At 38.8% G+C, this 19823-nt stretch overlaps 1 protein-coding gene across 9 annotated transcripts in view; it reads right to left on the bottom strand.

Moving 5' to 3' along the window:
* The window catches only part of STXBP4 (syntaxin binding protein 4), a 124310-nt gene that overhangs the window by 85287 nt on the left and 19200 nt on the right, over positions 1–19823 (bottom strand). For 8 of the 9 annotated variants that reach the window (XM_039500910.1, XM_039500918.1, XM_039500912.1 and 5 more), the window contains 7 exons: positions 16800–16885; positions 14691–14823; positions 12921–13053; positions 7873–7979; positions 7295–7481; positions 4992–5070; positions 1212–1306 (listed from right to left, as the gene is read on the bottom strand). In XM_039500910.1, the coding sequence (XP_039356844.1) occupies positions 1212–1306; positions 4992–5070; positions 7295–7481; positions 7873–7979; positions 12921–13053; positions 14691–14823; positions 16800–16885 (820 nt within the window). Of the gene's footprint in view, positions 1–1211; positions 1307–4991; positions 5071–7294; positions 7482–7872; positions 7980–12920; positions 13054–14690; positions 14824–16799; positions 16886–19127; positions 19206–19823 lie in introns of those variants that run through there. The other variant, XM_039500919.1, reaches the window with a different exon arrangement.

Here is a 19823-nt window from a genome sequence, read left to right as displayed (position 1 = left end):
CTACACTTCCTCCAACTCACACTTAGATCCTCTTGCTCCAATGACCTGAGTATTATTTAAGATAAAGTAATGCTAACACTGCAGACTCCTCTACTGCAGTCTCTCATGGAATGTTGAAAGGGATCAACTGAACTTATAATGCAGTCTCGCATTCTCAAATGAACTCCAAACCATAATGAGAAGATCTTTTTGTTACTTTGAACTCTGTTCCTTATCTTTTACCCCCTTATTGACCCTTGTTTTTTATGATCAAAACAAGAAACAAATAAAAATGTTCGTAAAAATATGCCCATTTGTATTTCCTTCTGAAATATACTATGTCATGCAGGAAAGATAAATAAAAATGATAGATCAAACTATTGCATGCTGACAGTGCTAGGGAAAATGAAAGAAGCCATTTAAATATGTACTGCATGTTTCAGCAAAAATGTATGTAACTGATCTGCCCTTCCACAGTACTTCTGTGCATCTTATTTCCTTCTGCATCCCGCTCATCTGTTTTTTACTTTTCCCACATGAATCTTCTCCAGGATGTTACTTCTCTGTAGGCACAATTTCTTTGGCTTCTTTCATCTTCTTTTACTCATCATATCTTCATGTACCATAGTGGGTATCTCAGTATTTCTCTCCTTAAATTTTAGCTCCCTGCCTTTTTTAAATAATAAATAATAATAATAATAAAATACTTATGTATGCATTTATTTTTTCTATTTATGAGCCTTTGGCACTTTGTTCTTTCCTCCGTACCTAGCTTTTATTTCACACTGCTTATATTCTTAATGTTTTGGCTACAATTTTGTGCCAGAGACTCCACAAAGTTCACTAGGGACTTTGCTATTGCTATCAATTTTATGTGGGAGGCACTCAGAAACTACAGGGATGGGTGGCAGTATAAAACCCTAAGGAAGGAAGGATGGATAGAAATGAGTGAAATTCCTTTTCAATATCCTCTTTCAAAAGGATGCTCAGCAAATAATGCAGTTAAAAATTAAATTGGTTAAAAATTAAATGGGTTGACCCAACCAGCCATTTAACTATTTGCCCAATAAGTAAAGTCAGATATGTATACAGAGCCTGAAAGAGCTATACGTTTGGGAAGTTATCAGTTCTTTTTTACCTATTTATGCAGTAGTCAAGCTAGACATTTTCTTTAGACTTTTTACATTCACCGATTATGGAAAAAATGGAAAACAATATTAAGCGCTATTTACCATCTCCAGTTTCTCTGCTTTGAGACGAACAGTGGGATTCAGAGAAATCTTCCTTTCTTGAGGTCCATAATTTTCAGTCCAGTTGGAAGCAACAGCTAAGAGACAATAGATTGTACATTCACTGGAATTTTAATTGGATTTTTCCCTTTGAAGAATGTATTCTGAAGTCCTGCTGTTCAAAATAATTCCAGCTAATCACCTGATTGCAGGAATGAACTCTAATGTTTATTATGATGTTTTTCTTAAATGCTAAAAGAGACATTACTAAAATATTCATTAAATACCCAAAAGGGGAAATATAGACACTGTTAAGCCATTTTATAATCATCATCATAATGAGAGGGAAGATTAACAAAAGTATGTAGCATGAGGTCATGTCGGAACAGAAAAACATGGCTGACACTACCTTCTGTCATGGAATACATACAGAGTGCTTTTGGAAATAGGTTGGGAAAAACATTTATTAATTCAGAGATGTCACTCATTTGTTAGCTTTTCCACAACTGTCAATTCCAGGTGTTTAATTTAAGGAACTGGTCGGTTCTGAGGAAATAGCAGGAGGCACTGTGTCAAGAGGAGGGATTATCTCTTGACACTGAGGGGCAGAGCTGAATTAGGGATCTTGCCTGGAGTGAATCCCTTCTGGCTTCTCCTCTTGCCTAAGTGGGAATGGGAAAGTCCTCTTCTCCAGGGCCTGTCCACCCACTGTGCCCCTCCTTTCAGATAAGAGTGTAACAATTTTCCATAATTTAAGCAATGCCTTAATACATTAAGATTTGGATGCAGTTGTTTATTTTCCCTTACGTGCAAATTATAAATTCGGGGAAAACTGAGTCCAAAATTATAAGCAGCCAACACAAAAGATTTCACACCTACAGATTTCTTTTGCAGGGAAAACAATACAGGAAAAATCAACTATAGCTTTGCCAGAGTGCTCCGGCTTTCTCTGGAGAAACATCTCAGTACACCAGGAAAATAGCAGGAGGCTCTTCAGGGCCTTTGACTACTGGCTATATGCACTCCAGCAAACTTGTAGCTTCACTTAGATTTTAGATGCACTAACATTTTATTTAAAATAGAACAAACAATACATCCACTGGCTGAGTTTTTGCAGAGGGCCAGGTACAAAGAGGGACAGGCTCATCAATGTGAAGTTATTAAATTCCCTAATTTGGAAAGGAATTCAAAACACTTCTCATTAAAAGGCTGAAATTCTGAGGAACAACCACATATTAACTAGTGTTCTTAATTAGTTCTTCCTATTTTATTATTTCATCAAGGAGGAGACTGAGATGGGTTCAAACCAAAATGTGCATCTGAAAACCTCAGGACTCTGCAGCTTGGGACCATCTCCAAAACACAGAATCAAAACAAAACAAAAAACAAACAAAACTGGATTTTGTAATTCACAAAACATCTGTTTCCAAGCTTAAACTAATTTATATTCTCCATATGTGCTCAACAAAACATCTTTTTGGAAACCTGTAACACTCATAATGTTGGCATGCTATATTAAATTCTAAAGACAGCAGGCTACATCCTAAGCCAGAGTAAATCGGTATAGCTCCCCTGAAGTCAGAGTGTGGATACTAAGCTCACAAAACTATTGGGTCATTGGCTTTATGCATGAATTTTTTCAAGCACGTCCCAAAGTTATGCTGATTTTTCGATCCAAGAGCTTGGATCTTTGCCTCACGTCAGCGTTGAAGAAGAGGTGTGTGACAGAAGTAGCAGTTTCAGTCAAGGACGTTGTCAAATGAGAATGGAACGAAGGAAGCCCAGAGACAGCATACAGGATAGTATAATATAGATTGTACAAGAACTGGTAGAACCACCTTGTTTATGCTGTAATACACTGTAGCCGTCTTAGTCCCTTTTAAAATATCATTGGGAATCAGTTCCCACGGGGACTGTCCTTGGCAAATTAATTTTTTGTGGTGGAAACACAGGGACAAATGTCCAAAACTGAGGTCTAGATTCACAGCTGGTATAAACTGATGTAGTGTCACTAACTTCATCTGATCTAATCCAATGAATTCAATTCTATTTGTGGATTGAAGCCAATGAAGTTTCACCAGCTGAGCATCTGGCTCTCACTAAACTGCATGGTAGAGAGCCACAAAGTGGGTGAGGTAATATCTTTTACTGAACCAACTTCTGCTGGTGAGAGGACAAGCTCCCAAGCTCCCACAGGGCTGTTCTTCAGTGAAGAAGTTCTTTGTAAACTCGAAAACTTGTCTTTCTCACCAACAGACGTTGATCCGATAAAAGATTATCTCATCCACTTTGTCTCTCTAATATCCTGGGACCAACATGGCTACAACTAAACTGCATGTGTCAATCCTGAAGAATGGGCACTTCGACTCATAATTACTCATTATGCTCACTAAGCCAACCCCTTGGGATGGCTGCATTTTCCCCCCATATTGTATGAATGGGGTAGGGGAAGGATGACTTTACCACACATGTCCAAAATCTTTAACTGTGATCAAAACAGATATAGGGCCCCACCATTTCAAGCAGGGAGGGAAGGGGATATTTCCATCCCTATTAAGCCCCCAACCACTGTATTTTGTCTCTTGCATAGATCTGTCATTTAAAAATACATTGGTTTGAGAAGTCTGGATCCTGAAAAGATGTGGCTCAGCTCACATGTGCCCCCTCCTTTTAACTAAATAAGAAGCCCTAAATGGTTGGTCAGAGGAGCCTTTGTCTTGTAATGCTTCTGATCTAATCTAGTCATGGTAGTTTTCATGAGCAAGATGATCAAGAGGGCTGATTATTTAACTCAGGCTGTATGAAATACTGTGACCGCTCCAATTCCAAAAGCTGCTATTCAGCCAGGTAACCCCTTAGGGAATCTCTCTACTTATGCAAAGTTGGTCACGATCCCAATCAGACTGCTTCATTTGGAATTAGGGTATCTACTATGGGCCACGTTAATCCCTAGCACAATTTAGCTGATGTCAGTGGAGTGACACTATGGTCCTCTGGGTTGGTCCTTCCTCTCTTGACAAATTAGATTGGGGTTCTTGGTCATGTGGACTGATCAATTAGAGAGGCAGATGTAATGAACATACTGCTCCCATTTGTACCAACTGAGTGGTAAGAGGGCTCCAGGTCTACTGCATAGCAGTACAGAGCACAACCATTAGTGTAGCCATACTTGACACCAATGTAAGTGTGTATGTCATGCCTGGGCATTTTCATTGTTCATAAATACTATACACATAATCTCACTGAGGGATTTATTACTGTCAAGTCAGATCTAGTTGTTGTGAAAGATCAGATCTGATTATTTTTCCTTCAGCGCCTCCAAAATATATATCTAGAGATATGATCAATATGGTTATCACATATAAGCCACTTTAACAATTATTTTTGTTCCTAAAATTAAAAAAAAACACCTGCCTGAAGTATATATACTTCTACAGCATTTTATCAAACTGAGAAAGCCCTGTTTCTATGGCAACCTAGTCTTGATTTATATGTGAGTCTTCATTACCTGGCTTCAACTGAATCTATTGATTATTATTGCTGTACTGAAACGTTATGATCATTCGTCTTTGTTTAGTTTCAACTATTTGTCCAAGAAACTGTCCAACGTAAATTATATTTGACAGGGATTGTTGAACAATCCATTCATCTTAGCTTTTTATTCACTGCTAGAAAAATGGCCCATACACCCTTCCTTAAAGCCTAGTAAATCACATTGTGTACTACTTTCTGTGGAAGAGTAATTGCAAAAAATAAGGGGAAAAAAATGAAATAAGCATTTACCAGTAGCAGACACATTAGCAGGGCTGCTGTCTGCAGAAGTAATTGGAGATTGTTCTCTTTTCTTGAATCCTGTTTTCATCTATGAAAGAAAATCACAAGTCATGAAATGACATTTGCTAAAGTAGGTCAAAGACCAGACTAGAAACATATGTTAACCTTTAAAAAAATGGGTGGCTGGGTAGATTAAAACAATACTGGAAGAACACTGAAGCCAAAACCCAATGTTACATTTAAACTCTTACAGGCACCATAAAAAGCAATGATATTCAGAATGTAAAGGCTACTGTGGCATACCCACTGTGTCTAAGCACTACAGAGTACTTTTTATATGGTACTATTTAAAAAGTAATTGAAGCCAATGTAAACTTGCTCTGTCTGAGGTGTAGCCCACACTGATGATTTTACAGCTTTTAAAGAGTTATTTTTCAATTCAGAAAGCATGTGTTATTTTTATTACGTAAATATTTTAATAAAAAGCCCATAAATGAGACATTCTATTAGAAAACTTATTATAGATCATTACTGATGAGGTTTGTACTAAAAGTGTTAAACCTAGTGCTGAAACAGAAGAGGGCCACTTTGCCACATATTTAATAGGGTGCAGTATACTGTAAATCATGTAACATACTAGAAAAACTTCTATAGCAGTGAAACACTTGCTCTGGTTGTTTTACAGGGCTTGTTTTCCCCTCATCTTGTTTTCTGCATCTGAATTTTAATGCTGGTGAAAGTTGCAAAAGTGACGGTCTTTCATGGTGTCTCCAATTTTTACCTCTTTGCCAAGACTATTGGCAGATGGAGCATTAGTTCAAAATGGAACAGGGAAATGGACTGCTACCAAAGTAATTAGGTATGGGCTGCTGAACAACTATCAAATAACGGTGGGTCATTACGGACCACAGCTGAACTTGACCTGGTAAGCTATAGCTGAAAGGCTTTGTCCCTCTGGCAGAGCTGTAAGTGTATACAAATTTAGCATTACACAAATATATATATAACAAACATGGCAATATTTTCTAGCGTCTGAGGTTCATTATCTGCAGAATAACCATGACAATGAACACCAAAAAAGTGTGGCTGCACCCTACACAGGATGTTTCTGAAAAGGAATACAAAGGCATCTGTTTCAAATATGGACACAGGGGAACCAACTCCTTTGACTACATAGTCTAAAAAATAATATATATATTTATAATTTATAATTCCAGCTTATTCAGATAGAATATTTTGTTCGCCTCTAAAAAGAACTATAAATTAAATATATTTTTAAAAAAGACAGAAAACAGAGGGCTGTTCTAAAATAGTTAGCTTTCCCTGGTCTTCAAAACTATTTTTCCTTCAGTGTGATAAAACAACATAGTTCTAAACAAAGATTTATAGTAGTCTATATTCTCTCTCCAAACTCTATTATTATCATAAGGTGTAAAAATTTATTATTTAAAAAAAACTTCTTTTTTATTGAAGGAACTGGTCAAGAGCCTCCTAAAGTCAGGGAGAGAAACACATTTCACACAGAGGAGAAACGTCCACTAACACAAGTTAGTGTGCAACTCCACACTAGCAGCCGATACAGATATACCATGTACCAGAAAGGATACGTGCAAATAAAGCAAATAAACAAAACAGGCACAGGTAGCTGGCAGCCCAGCAAGGAACAAGGTTTGAAATCTTTTTTTATATGGTTTAGGTTTTTTGGCTTTGTTTTGGTACGGTGTAAGGAGCTTATTTTCTGTTTGATTTTAGCCCTGAAAAAATGACAGTGTTTTCTAATTTCAACAATTGTACATGGCTTCACATAATTCTCATTTTGCAGTTTAAGTTGTATATAAACCCCTATATGTTATGGTAATAAGCACTGTAAAAAAAATCTTTAAATAATAGATTATTATTCTTCACTATTTACTAATATTCAAAATCTCCTCCATATCTGAAATATAAAATGGAAATGGTTAGATATTGTTTATTTTTTCAAAAGAAGAATTTGACAACCTAGGATCTCAATTAAGATTTAATTGAGAAGTGAGATGACCAATCAACTAATGATTTCAGATAATATTCTCATTCCACTGGCCAGTACTGTTGATTCTAGAGAGATCTTATACATCTACCAGAAAACTCCCAGGAATACCCTAGGAAAGTTCATATTCTGAGGAGGGGTCCAATCACATACATACTGGAATGGTAACTACATGCCATTAATCTAATACTGAAATATGGAAAAAAGTTGCAATAGGATTTCTTTAATTTAGAAAATTAATCTCTTATTTGGCTTATCTTAAAACAAGAGACAAGACTGTACTCACAGTGTAGGGTGTGGACACCTTTGAGGTCAGATTCTCATTAGGAGGTGAAAGAAGATTAAACGCGAGTAGTGTCTGTTGCTGTCCACATCCAGCAGATGTCAAGAGACTGCCAGGACTTTGAGGATTTTCAAAGTAACTGGGAAAAACTCTTTGTCTGATAAAAGCGATCTCCCAGGCAGATTCAGATCTAAATTTAAAAATAAATGGTTTACATATATTATATGCAACACTGTTCATAAAATGATAAAGCAGCCTTGCAAAATTCTACTTGTCCAAGCTTCATGGGGTGAGAATTTTTTTGACACTTGTTTTTATTTCATTCCTCATCATCAGTTACGAAGGTGAAGGACAGGTGAGTAGCATTTGTGACAGAGCTAGTAAATTTTCTTAACAATTTTGCATCACTTAGATTAGTAACATATTGGAGCTTTTTATAATAATATGAGTATTTAATATTTCAGAGGCATGAACTTGTCTTCTTACTTCAAACACGTTTCACAAAATATTTCAAATTACTCAAAAGAAAACTTGTACAAGATTTCACTTTGGGGGTTTAGCTGTTGTAGTACAATAATTACCTCAGCTTTGTCCTGTTGATTATACTTTTTGCTTCTTCATAGGAGACTCCAATCATTGACTCCTTGTTTATGGATACAAGCTGGTCTCCAGGCTTCAGTCGTCCATCCTAACAGTAACAATAAAGAATCCAAGTGTGGCATTCTGTATTGTTGGTGAAGATGCAACTGAAACAAGTTTCTAATTGCAACAGTTTAACATGTACTTTTGAACCTATGAATTTAAGAAACAGTCAAGGTTGGCCAGACTTTCTGCCTGGACCAATATGTTTAATCTGTAAATCAGTAGTTTCCATTGGTAATATACATCTTCTGTGCTGCTGCTTAGTAGAATAACTATGCAATGAAAGAACGTGTTGTATGTGCTAGATGTCAAAAGGCACAAAGAAACAATCAATTCTATATTCAACTATTTGGTTCTATAAATCAGTATCAAACATTCAAAAATTGTTACCGTGCAGAAAAGGTATGAATGCACCAGACTCACTATTATAACTGCTTTGAGGGAAAAATATGCTGACCAATTTTTCCAACCACTCAGCTATACACTATTCATTTTTAATAAACGCTATATTATTAATTGCCTGTCAACCACAGAATCACAGAAATGTAGGATTCAAAGTCATCTAGTCCAGTCCTGCCTCAGTGCAGGGAACTAAGTATTAACTAGACCATCCTTGACAGGTCTTTGTCTAACCTGTTCTTAAAAACCTCCAGTAACAGAGATTCCACAACCTCCCTAGGCAATTTGTTCCTGTGCTTAACCACCCTTACAGTTAGGAATTTTTCCTAATGTCTAACCTAAATCTCTCTTGCTGCAATTTCAGCCCATTATTTCTTGTCCTGTCCTACAGGAATCTCAAGCATAGCTCTACAGGTCTAGCTGTTCCATTTTATATATATATATTTTTTTCAGTTGTGAGAGAAGCCGACCACCCCATTCTGTCCGATTTGTTTGCCTGTGCTGCAGGCTGTTTGTTTTTAGATTCAGACTTTTTGCTTTGCTACCATGCAAGTAAGTCAAAGGATAACACAGCCACTATATGTCTGATTTCCATGATGGCTTGAGTGAGCATGAGAACCTCAGTCAGTCACGTGTTTAGCCATTCACTTATAATCGGGGAGGGGAAAAACCCCCAAAACCCCTCGCCAACCACACAACCCTAATTGTCACGTACTATCTCACACTGAAACCCATACAAGGTATCATTTAGCAATTCCAGCCCTTACTCAATGGGGGACTATACCCTGCAAGAAATCTTTCCTAACCCCCTCTTTTGGCCTTCAAACCGCCCCCCCCCCCACAACTTCTCCAAGCTCATCATCAGAAGCAAGCTCCTCACAGATCAGGACACACTAACTCAAAGCAGCACCAGACTCTGCCTGAATAACAAATGCTAATAACTGAACGCAAAACCTGTAGATGTATCTCCACTGCTACAATGATCAATACCTCCCACAACACGCTTTTCAAGATCCACGGGTCCTATGCCTATCACAACATGAGGTGTACTTCAGCCAGTGCACTATATGCCCCAACAAAGGGGTGAAAACAGACAATCATTATGCTCTTGAATGAACTGTCACAGAAAAATGACAAGACAAAAACACCGTATCACCTATGGGTGAACACTTTTTACAAAGCGATCACTCTGACCTCATGCTCAAAGGAAACCTGCACAACACCTTCAAAAGACAAGCCTAGGTGCTGAAATTCATAACTTTACTAGATGCTAAAAATCATGGTCTTAATAAAAACACTGGGTTTATGGCTTATTACAACAATCTCTAACCCTTTTTTCTCCTATTATTGAAGAGGTTTTAATGGGCCTCTTCGGCTTGAGTTGTCCCTTCGAATATATGTTAACTAGTTATGTTAAACAATCTCTTCCACCGTGTATTTAGCTGTGATACTGAGGGCAGGTTTACAAATTTAAATCAGCACAGATGCACCTATGCAGCTCTTAGTCGATGGGGGAGAGCTTTTCCTGTTGGCTTAATAACTCCATCTCCACAAGAGGCAGTATTATGTCGATGGGAGAAGTGGATTGATTTGCAACTTTCTGCAAACATAGAGACATACCACATTTCTGTAACAGACAGTCATAAGACAACACTTTAAAAAAGGGGGCCTGAATTCTCATTTACACTGAGGTCCTTTTACTTTCTTCTGGCTGTGTAAATGGGCCTTCGAATGGGCATAAATCACAGCGTAGTTGAGAATTCAGTTGAGAATTGAGAATTATTAATCATTCTATATATTGTCATATTTTTTTTCTAGCTTATGCTTATAGATTGTAAAATTACTATATTTCATTAGTATATGGCAAAAAATATATATACATTCAAGATGCACTTGTGTTTCTGAACCTATACGTAATCAATTGCATGGAATATTTGGAAGATCTGAAATACAAAATTCTACCTTCATTCAATTTTTTAATATTTAATAAAAAATCCCCAGAAAAAAAAAATTGAAAATAGTAAACCTAAATATGCTGGCCTGACAAGGAACAAATATATACAATTTCATAACATACATATACTTATAGTTTGGTTGCTTGAACACTATGATTTTATAACACACCATATTGTGTTGTTTAATATTTGTCTTTGACCACAAACAAAAAAAGCTTGTTTTTTCATTTGTCGCCAGTGTACAAAAATACCAACTACAATGCTGCCCTCTGGTGGCTCACATGACAAACATCACATTTTAAATTGAGACATTTCAAGAAGATGAGGATTTAAATACAGCCTCAAATTTTGACTGTTTGAACTGTTTTAGTGTTACAGTACAGTTTGAAAATAAAATGACCTAGTCTTGCTCCCACTGACCACAACGGTGAAGGAATGGGCACTAAATTACATAGGTTAAGACCGTAAAATGTTTTTGGTAGCTGTAACAAAATAAGACTGAAAAAAGAAAAATCACTGTTATCCATAAATAAGCAGTTTAAGGTAGCATTCCAATTTGCAGCCTGATCTGCAGTCTGGCCTTAACCTGCCCTCCCTTTCTGTACCTACAAATCTGTGGTCACAAATAACCACAGGCAGAATTTTGAGGGCACAAATCATTGCAGGTGCAATTAATGTTGTTAAACATTCATGCCTTTTCTTTGCAGACACAATTAATATTTACATGTCAAAATGTCCCACTATTGTATACAGTGTTGTAGCTGTGTCAGTTCCAGGATATTAAAGAGATAAGGTAGGTGAAATAATATCTTTTATTGAATCAGCTTCTGTTGGTGAGAGAGACAAGCTTTTGAGTTTATACAGAGCTCTTCTTGTGGTCTGGAAAACTTTATCAATCCTCATTCTGAAGGGAAACCTGCAGAACACTTTCAAAAGACAAGCCAGGGGCTTAAATTCATAACTTTGCTAGACGCTAAAAATCATGGACTGAGCAGAGACACTGGATTTATGACTTATTACAACAATCTATAAGCCACTAAAAACCCTTCCCACCCAACTGCTTCTCCCCGCACCCCTTTCTGTTCCTCCTTATGACTGGAGGGGTGTTCACCTGGAATGGTCCCTTGAAATGTATGTTCACTACTTATGCTAAACAATCTATTCCACTTGGTATTTAGCTGTTATATTCTGATTAAGGTCGTGTCTACACTACAAAATGAAGTCGACCTAACTTACATCGGCATACTGCCACCGCAGTAATTACATAAGCAATGTAGTGTCTACACTGACACTGCATTGACCTAAACAAATCAGCCTCGACTCTACGCTGCTCATGGAGTAAAGTTAAGCTGGCGTAGTGGGGCAGTTACATTGTCTGGACCAAAATTTAAGTGTAGATGCTTCCATAGTTAGGTCAACATAAGCTGCCTTGCATTGACCTAACTCTGTAATGTAGACCAGACCTAAGTTTCCCAGACCTGAAGAAGAGCTCTGTGAAAGCTTGTCTCTCACACCAACAGATGTTGGTCCAATAAAAGGTATTACCTTACCTTCCTTGTTTCTAAAATGACCCATATCACACTTATAAATAGCCCTGGGTTCAAAAAGAGAGGCTATGTTTAGAAAATCTAGCTCTGAAAACTGAATTTTTTGTGATTTATTAGTCCCCCTTGTCCATTACATACTTTCAGTGATGCAAGATGTATATTTAAAGAGTTTAGTATAACTCTTAATTATTTGGCCTATAGGATATTCCCTTTATTCTGGCCTGGCAATAGCTACTGTTTGAGTCTCAACTGGGAAAAAAAATGATAGATTTTGTGATCAAGGAAAATGACAGGATATCAGGAGATCTGAGTTCTAATTGTAACTCTGCCACATACGTGTGTGACCTTGGGGGAGCAAATCACAACTTCTCTGTGTCTCAGTCTTCTCATGTAGACGATGTGCATAATGATTCCTATGTACATCATACCTTAGTTCACCTAAGTGGCAATCAACTGCAGCGGTGATGAGTGCAGAATGGTTAAAAGGGCCATTGTGCTGATATAAAATGGCATAGGAAATGGGAGAAGGAAAGAAGTGCAGAAGTTTGTGCCTATGACCACTAAGCTTCTTTAAAGAAGATCAAGCATATGCTCCAAGCTAGTATGAGGCTGCTTGGGATCCTGCCCACCAACCAGCCCCAACTTTAAACTTGGCCACCAGCTAGTCTCAATCCTATGACCCTGTGCCAGCTGTGGCGTGCCAGCAGGAACAACTGGATTCCTTTCCTAGTTTTCTCCTGAGTGCCCTGTAAGCCTTCTGACTACCACATGGATGCATGGAGGAGGAGAAGGAAAGAGGATATCCACACACTTGCCTCCTCCTTCCCATGCAGGATAGTCAACACAAGGCAAGATTTGACACTTGACAGGATGCTCTACTAAAGGCGATGCCACTGTCTAAAAAAAAATCTAGTGTCGCCTATCAGAACACTGTTGTTTAGATCTGGCGTGCTGCTAGCATAGCAAATCAAAGTAGATCAGTCTTGATGTTGGAGAGCATTTATACTGAGGTTGGTAATAAATAAAGAAAAAAATAGAGCTGCATGGGAAGGAACCATGAATAAAAGAGGACTTTATAATATCCACCTTATGACAGTCACCTCCAGGGATAACTTCTTGGATATATACCAAGGGACCTTCATTTCTGTTAATTCCTCCCACAATGTTCAAGCCCAGGCCTGTTCCCTTGGAAACAGTGATAATCTGAAATGCACTATCACTAAGAGAAAAAAAAAAAGAAAAGAAAATTAGCATTAAAAGATCAGTTACACAGTCTATGGAGCTTGAAAAAAGCAGCAATGAAGACCCATGTGCAATATTTCTCTTGTGTTGCAACAATTAGTTTGACATAAATGGCTGACATTTAATCATACTGTCCACATTCTACTCAATACAAAATTACTAATTTCAATACTAATTTAAGCAATTACAAATAGGAAGTCAAGTTAAACTAAGCATTAACACAGTGCTATATACACTGATAGAATTAAAGTGTGTCTAATTCTCTACTTTCATTAGAGACATAACTATATTTCTAGGGATCTGAAAGTAATCATAAAAATGCATTCATCTGGAAAGTTTCACGTCACCTGTCTCTTTTTAAAATCACTTTAAATAAAAGTATTTTGTGTTCCTGAGTAAATCAAACTGCAAGGCTGTCTTGCTGTGTGTCTATTCCATCTAAAGTCCTCTCCCGCCCCCCACCATGATGGGGTGTCCACTCCACATAAGGCCAGAAGGGAGTGAAGTAGCTAGGTAGGCCAATTAACTGCCTGGGCTGCACCTGGAGGAGCAGCCAGGAAACAGGTATTAATCAGAGGGCGGGACCAGGTTCATAGACAAGGCAGTGGGTAGTGGACAGCCTGGGACAATTTGTGCTGGAAGGTTTTAATATCCCGGAAGGGGGAAACGTGCCAGAAGGCTAAGTCATAAAGAGGAAGCAAGAGGTCCTGGAGCCTGCAGACTCTGAGAGAGAGAGAGAGAGAGAGAGGAGTGCAACCAGTGGAAGGGGCATTGACCTGGCAGAGCTAATTCCCAGAACAGCCAGGAGGTGGTGCTGTCACACCATCCACAAAACTTACAGCATTTTTACTGCTTACTGTTTTCCAGAAACTTGGTATACATATTTTTCAACTGCCTCAGTTCAACATAAGCATTTTTATAAAGCTGTTTATATATGCATTAAGATAGAACTTGCTTCAAAAGTTGTTAGAGCAAAGTGCTGGGTGTTAGGACTCCTGAATTATAGCCCTGGTTCTGCCACTGACTCACAGCATGACCTTGGATAAGTTGGCCAAAATTTTCAAAGCTGGATGTCTAAAATGAAGCAGCAAAATAAATATAGCCTGACATTCCAAGGTGCTGAGCTTGTGAATTTAGGACATGTATGCCATGCCTACCTTTCTAGCTTCTAGTGACTTCAACTGAATAGGCAACAAATATATTTTCATGTTCTTCTCTTTTTTGGCTTTCTAAAAAATTATTATTATTGGATTGGCAGCCCTTCTGCAGTGTTTGCAACCCAAGCATTGTGGCAATTTGCTAGTGTATGTGAATCAAAACCAGAAACTAACTAGAGGCTGGGCAGAAATTACAGTAAACCTGATCAGCCTAATTTCACCAAAATAAGCAAAACACAAAAAGTAAACAAATGGCAAAAAATGGCCAAAATAAGTTAGCTTTAAAAATTCTTTCAGTTTTAATAATCAACGGTGTGATTAGTAACATGATTTAAAAAAATACAATCTCGGTAGCCCTTTAGTGAGCTCCACCCAAAATATTCATAAGCACCTAAACCCAACTACTTTTGACCAAGGGAGTTCAGAGAAGATAGCTAGAGTCAGTTTCAGGAATTACTTTGAGAGTTGCGGGGATGTTGTGGTAACAGAATTATTTCCATTGTAGCTGATGACAATATCCTTTGGACGCAGAAGCTGAGGACTTTGTGACCTTGAGGATGATCCAGAAGAAAGGCTGTCAACAGGTTTTCCTTAAAGAAAGAAATAGTGAGAAAAGAGAAATAAAAACCACATTCAGGGAAGGCAAAGTGTTTCATTGACATACAACATCAATTTCTGCGAGTCTTGCTCAGGCAAATAGTTCAGTACATGTCAGGAAGAGGAGCATGAGTTTTCCCCATGAACTTAAGCTAATAAACTGTTCTAGTTCGGGTAAACTGAATCATTATGACCAAGTCTTTTATTATTAATTTTGATATTGAATATAATAAAAGTGTCTGTGGTATCGAGTGCTTCCACAAGCAAGCATTTCAGGCTTCTGTGTAATATTCAGCTTGTCACAAGATCCAGCATTTGGAAGTCTTGCAATCAGCCATATCCAGCTTTCTGGATAATAGGAAAAGATGTGAAGGCTCTAAACCTACTCCTGGGAAGGAATGAGTGCGATCTGACCCCCTCCTTTTGGCTCTAGGAAGGCAATATTTAGCACCCAGGTTCATTTTATAACATATGCACTTGATTTGAAAAATCAGAGCAATAGGACGCTGGAGTTGAGAGCAGATACAATACACTGTATCAGCTGCTGAAAATAATTTATCCTTGCAGTGCTGAATTTATCCCCTCTGCCCTCTCATACTCCTAAATCAACAGCTCATGTGTTTCACCCCACTTTCCCAGACTTCCCTTGTTTCCATCCTTAGAGAGGAGCCCATAAAAGAAACCTTTTGTCAAAAGGACAAACAAACCCACAAAGAAGCCTGAGGCGACACAGCTTCAGAGTGGAAGCTAAGCCAAGCACTCAGGTTTTCAGAAACAGACATCACTTGCTGACACGTGAAGACTGGCCGTTCAAATGAAAAGAGTGAGTGAAGCAAAATAATCTTGTATCTACCTTTCTTAAAGAAGAAGGTAGATGCAATATATACATCAGGCCTGCACAACATGCAGCCCGCGTGGGCTCACTGTGCGGCCCGCGGGGGGGTGAGTAGGCAAACGGCAGGTGAGGGAGGGGGGCTGAGGAGGCGAGCGGGCAGGCAGTGGCGGGGGACGGGTGAGCCGGCGGCAGGGAGCGAGGCTGAGGAGAGGACCTATTCTACTGATCTGGTCTGGCTACCATCCCCTCTCCAAGGGTTGCAGCTGTCTGGAGGTGCTGCTTTCCATGCCTTCCTCAGTCACATCTCATTCATTCAACAGGGCAATTGGTTACAAAGTAGGGGGAAGAACTTATTCTATTTCTAGCAAAAAGACATTTTTCTTTTACTTTAATTCTAGTGAGCCCCTAAGGTAGTATAACATATTACCAAGGTTCAATACCGCTGTTTTGGCAAGGCAGCGCTGGGGAAGGAGGGTTTGTTTTCGCAGGGCGGGCGGCGCTTGGGGGAAGGGGGTTTGTTTTCGCAGGGTGGGCGGTGCTGGGGGGAGTTGTGTTTCGGGGGGCTGGGCGGCGCTCTGTGTGTGTGTGTTTCGGCGGCGCTGGGGGGGGGGTTCAGTGGCGCTGGGGGGGGGTTCGGCCCTCAGCTGTTTTCTTTGGAGTAATATGGCCCTCGCCGCTTTACGAGTTGTGCAGGCCTGACATAAATCATCCTTACCGGTGCAGCAACCCCAAATGGAGTGTGAAGAGTTACAATCTCTCAGGTATCAACACTTTGCAATGTTAATACACCTTTCATCAGAGAATTTCATAACATTTTATAAACAATTCATTAATTAAAACCCTTTGAGGTAGGTGATACAATATAGATGGGGAAATAGACATGGAGAAGGTAAGTGACTTTCCCAAGATCACAAAGTGAGTTAATGCTCAAGTAATGAATGAACATAGGAGTCCTGCCAGACTCCTAGTCACCTGCTCTACTCACTAAACCATACCCCCCAAACCTACATCTTTGAAGTGCCGATTTACATTTCATACAAGGATGACTATAGTGTTCGCCAACATTATTTCAAGCTATCAAGCATCCTCTACTACTTCTTTATAGTGCAAATGTAGAAATATTCAATGCCTCACCAGCTAGCACTTGTGTTGGTGAACATCTTCCAGAGCCTGTGTTACTGCATGATCCATATTTATCCATCAGGTCTAGAAATTCTTTCCTATAATAATTAAAAATACCTTTGTTTTTTATTTATTTGACTTCAGTTAGAAATGCACCCTTGGAGACCACATAGGATGCCACTTGTTTAGAACGTGTCTCTCACATTTTCCTCTGAACACCCAATTTCCCCAGACCACAGTGTACTAAAGGTCAGATGGCTCAACACCAGATGAAAAATGACGTTTTTGTCAGATATAAAAATACTGAGAACAGATAAGTGAAAGAGTAGCATGATATTGAAGGACAAGCACAGAGGCTGATGACACTCTATAAATAAGATGGGCCGGTTACCACAAGGTACAGAGGTTTAATTACTAGCTCTATTCACCCTGGTTTGCAAGTGCCTCTGAAGCGGCTCAACAGTGACCCCTCTGGATGATGAGAGAGTGGTGCTGCTTGATTCCAAAAGGAGTTATTCACTAACAGAAATTCTATGCATAGCACGAGGGTAGAAAGCTTTTGTTCTAGCTTTGTTATTTATTTTGAGACACAATATTTGATACATAATAGAAGGATGGAAAGCACCTGGAACCTGTTTTTGCTTTTCCTGCACAATAATAAATCAGATTACATTCATAGGATTTATATACATCTGAATTCTCTCATGTCTATTCAGGGATTCTGCATTATAAAGACAGCCTTTTCTTTGCTTGCTCCACTGGAAAAGCCAGTGAGCTCCTACTAGCTTTTCTGACTGTTGCTCTCAACATTTTGTCTGATCAAGTGCACTACTTTGAAACACGAAATGTGACAATGTCTATTTTTCTGCATTGTTTTAAATATCAGCTGACTTATTTGTCTTACAAATATTTAGGAACAGAGAGCCTGATTCTCACCTCACCTTCACAAGTTTTACACCAGCGTCATTGACTTCACCAGAATAATTGCTGATTTACAACAGCATAAGATTAGATTCAATCCCAGATTTTCTATTCAAATTCTTTCCAGGCTATCCCTTTCTTTAATTCCAAACTACAACAGTAATGAGGGGAAAGAAATTTCACATAATGGATAGTCCCCATTTCTTTCTCTTTGTTGCAGCACTATAAATTTGATTAATAACTCTCTACATATAAAGATGAAAGATAACTGTGAAGCTTACAAAATATTTTTTTGTGGGTTTTTGAGAGAGATTCTGGTCATTTTATTTGAAAACACAGCTCAAACAAGGAAAGCTAGCCACTGGCAATTAACATCTACAGCTTGCTTCTGTTCTCATATAAGGCCAAACATGGTTATGTATCCTGTTTTAAAAAAAGGATGGAGGGCAGCCCTCCTGCAACAAGCCTGTCATAACAGAGCAAGCTGGCAGAGAAAGAATAGTGCTGCTTTTTCCTCCTCCACCACCTTCTAACATGTCCAAAGCAGCACAGCCACTTCACCCAAGTGGTCATTGGCTCTCCACTTGTTTCAGGATCCAGTTAAAGTTGCATTGGGTAACTTAAAAACCTTCTGTGGACTCCTTCTACCACACCTCGGGAATCATACCCCACATTACTTTCCCTTCTGCTCATCTAGCACTACTTTCTTCTCTATCCCACCATACAACCTTGCTACTGATGGTGAAAGATCCTTTTCCACAGCAGCTCCTGCCCTCGGCAGATGTTTTTATTCCTCCCTCTAACTCCAAATATTAGCTGAATATCTTCCTCCCTTGCACACACCTCTTCAGTTTCTTTCTCCTGCAATTTTTTACCTCTGCAACTGAATTAATTCTGTAGAGTACTGCGGGATGCAATTTGTACAAAAGACACTACAGGAAAGGTAGTGATTTTCTACAATATTATATTAGCAACTGAAATGGTCTTATTCAGCAAGTAGTTGTCTAATTTAATAAATTGCTTACACAGTCCAACAAAGGATGAGAACACAAGAGGGAGGGTTGACACTGCATTTGGAACTAATGTGTGATAGAGTCTTCTTTACATCTAGAATTTAGGTAGCACCAGAAATCCTTCTATGGCCTTGTTTCAGGGCTCTTGTGCACCAAAAAGAAAGAATACATTCCCAGAGACACAGATTTGACCACACAGCCAGCATCAATGGGTAGAAATTATTTGTTGGGGTTTCAGGATTCAAACTGACACCAATTTTCTAACAGTCTCCAGCTGCCTTTGTCCCAGGCAGTTGTATAAGCAGAATATTCAAAAAAAAACTTGGCAAGTAAAAATCACACAAGATAGATCTTATGTTTCCACAGAGTTCTCTGTCCTGGTTTCCGGTCAGCTCAACCAATTTACCTCACTCTTCTGAGAGAAGCATACCTTTCTTTTAAGGTGCTGGGCCTTAATTGACTAAGCTGCATGTAACTACCTAACTCCCTGAGACACCTCTGAACACTGGCCAGGAATTCATAGATTCATAAATTCCAAGGCCAGAAGGGACCATTGTGATCATCTTGTCTGACCTCCTGTATAATACAGACCATAGAACTTCCCTACAATAATTCTTAGAGCAGATCTTTTAGAAACACATCTAATCTTGATTTTAAAATTGCCAGTTATAGAGAATCCACAATGAGCCCATTATCAAATATTTGTCCCCCCTGTAGGTTCTTATAGACCGTAATCAAATTACCCCTTTAAACCTTTTCTTTGTTAAACTTTAATACATTGAGCTTGTTAAGTCTATCACTATAAGGCATGTTTTTTCTAATCCTTGAATCATGCTTGTGGCTCTTCTCTGAACCCTCTCCAATTTATCAACATCCTTCTTGAATTGTGGATACCAAAACCTGACACAGTATTCCAACAGCAGTTACATCAGTGCCAAATACAGAGGTGAAATAACTTTTTATTCCTGCTCGAGATGCCACATTTATGCATTAGCCCTTTTGGACACATCATCACACTGGAAACTCTTGTTCAGCTGATTATCCATCATGACCCCATATCTCTTTCAGCGTTAGCTCCCAAAATCTAGGCCTCTGGCTCAAT

Source organism: Mauremys reevesii, linkage group 15 (genome assembly GCF_016161935.1).
Source record: "Mauremys reevesii isolate NIE-2019 linkage group 15, ASM1616193v1, whole genome shotgun sequence".
Lineage (NCBI taxonomy): Eukaryota > Metazoa > Chordata > Testudines > Geoemydidae > Mauremys > Mauremys reevesii.
The sequence above is the reverse complement of the archived record's forward strand: the minus strand, read 5'-3'. Positions and strand labels throughout refer to the sequence as shown.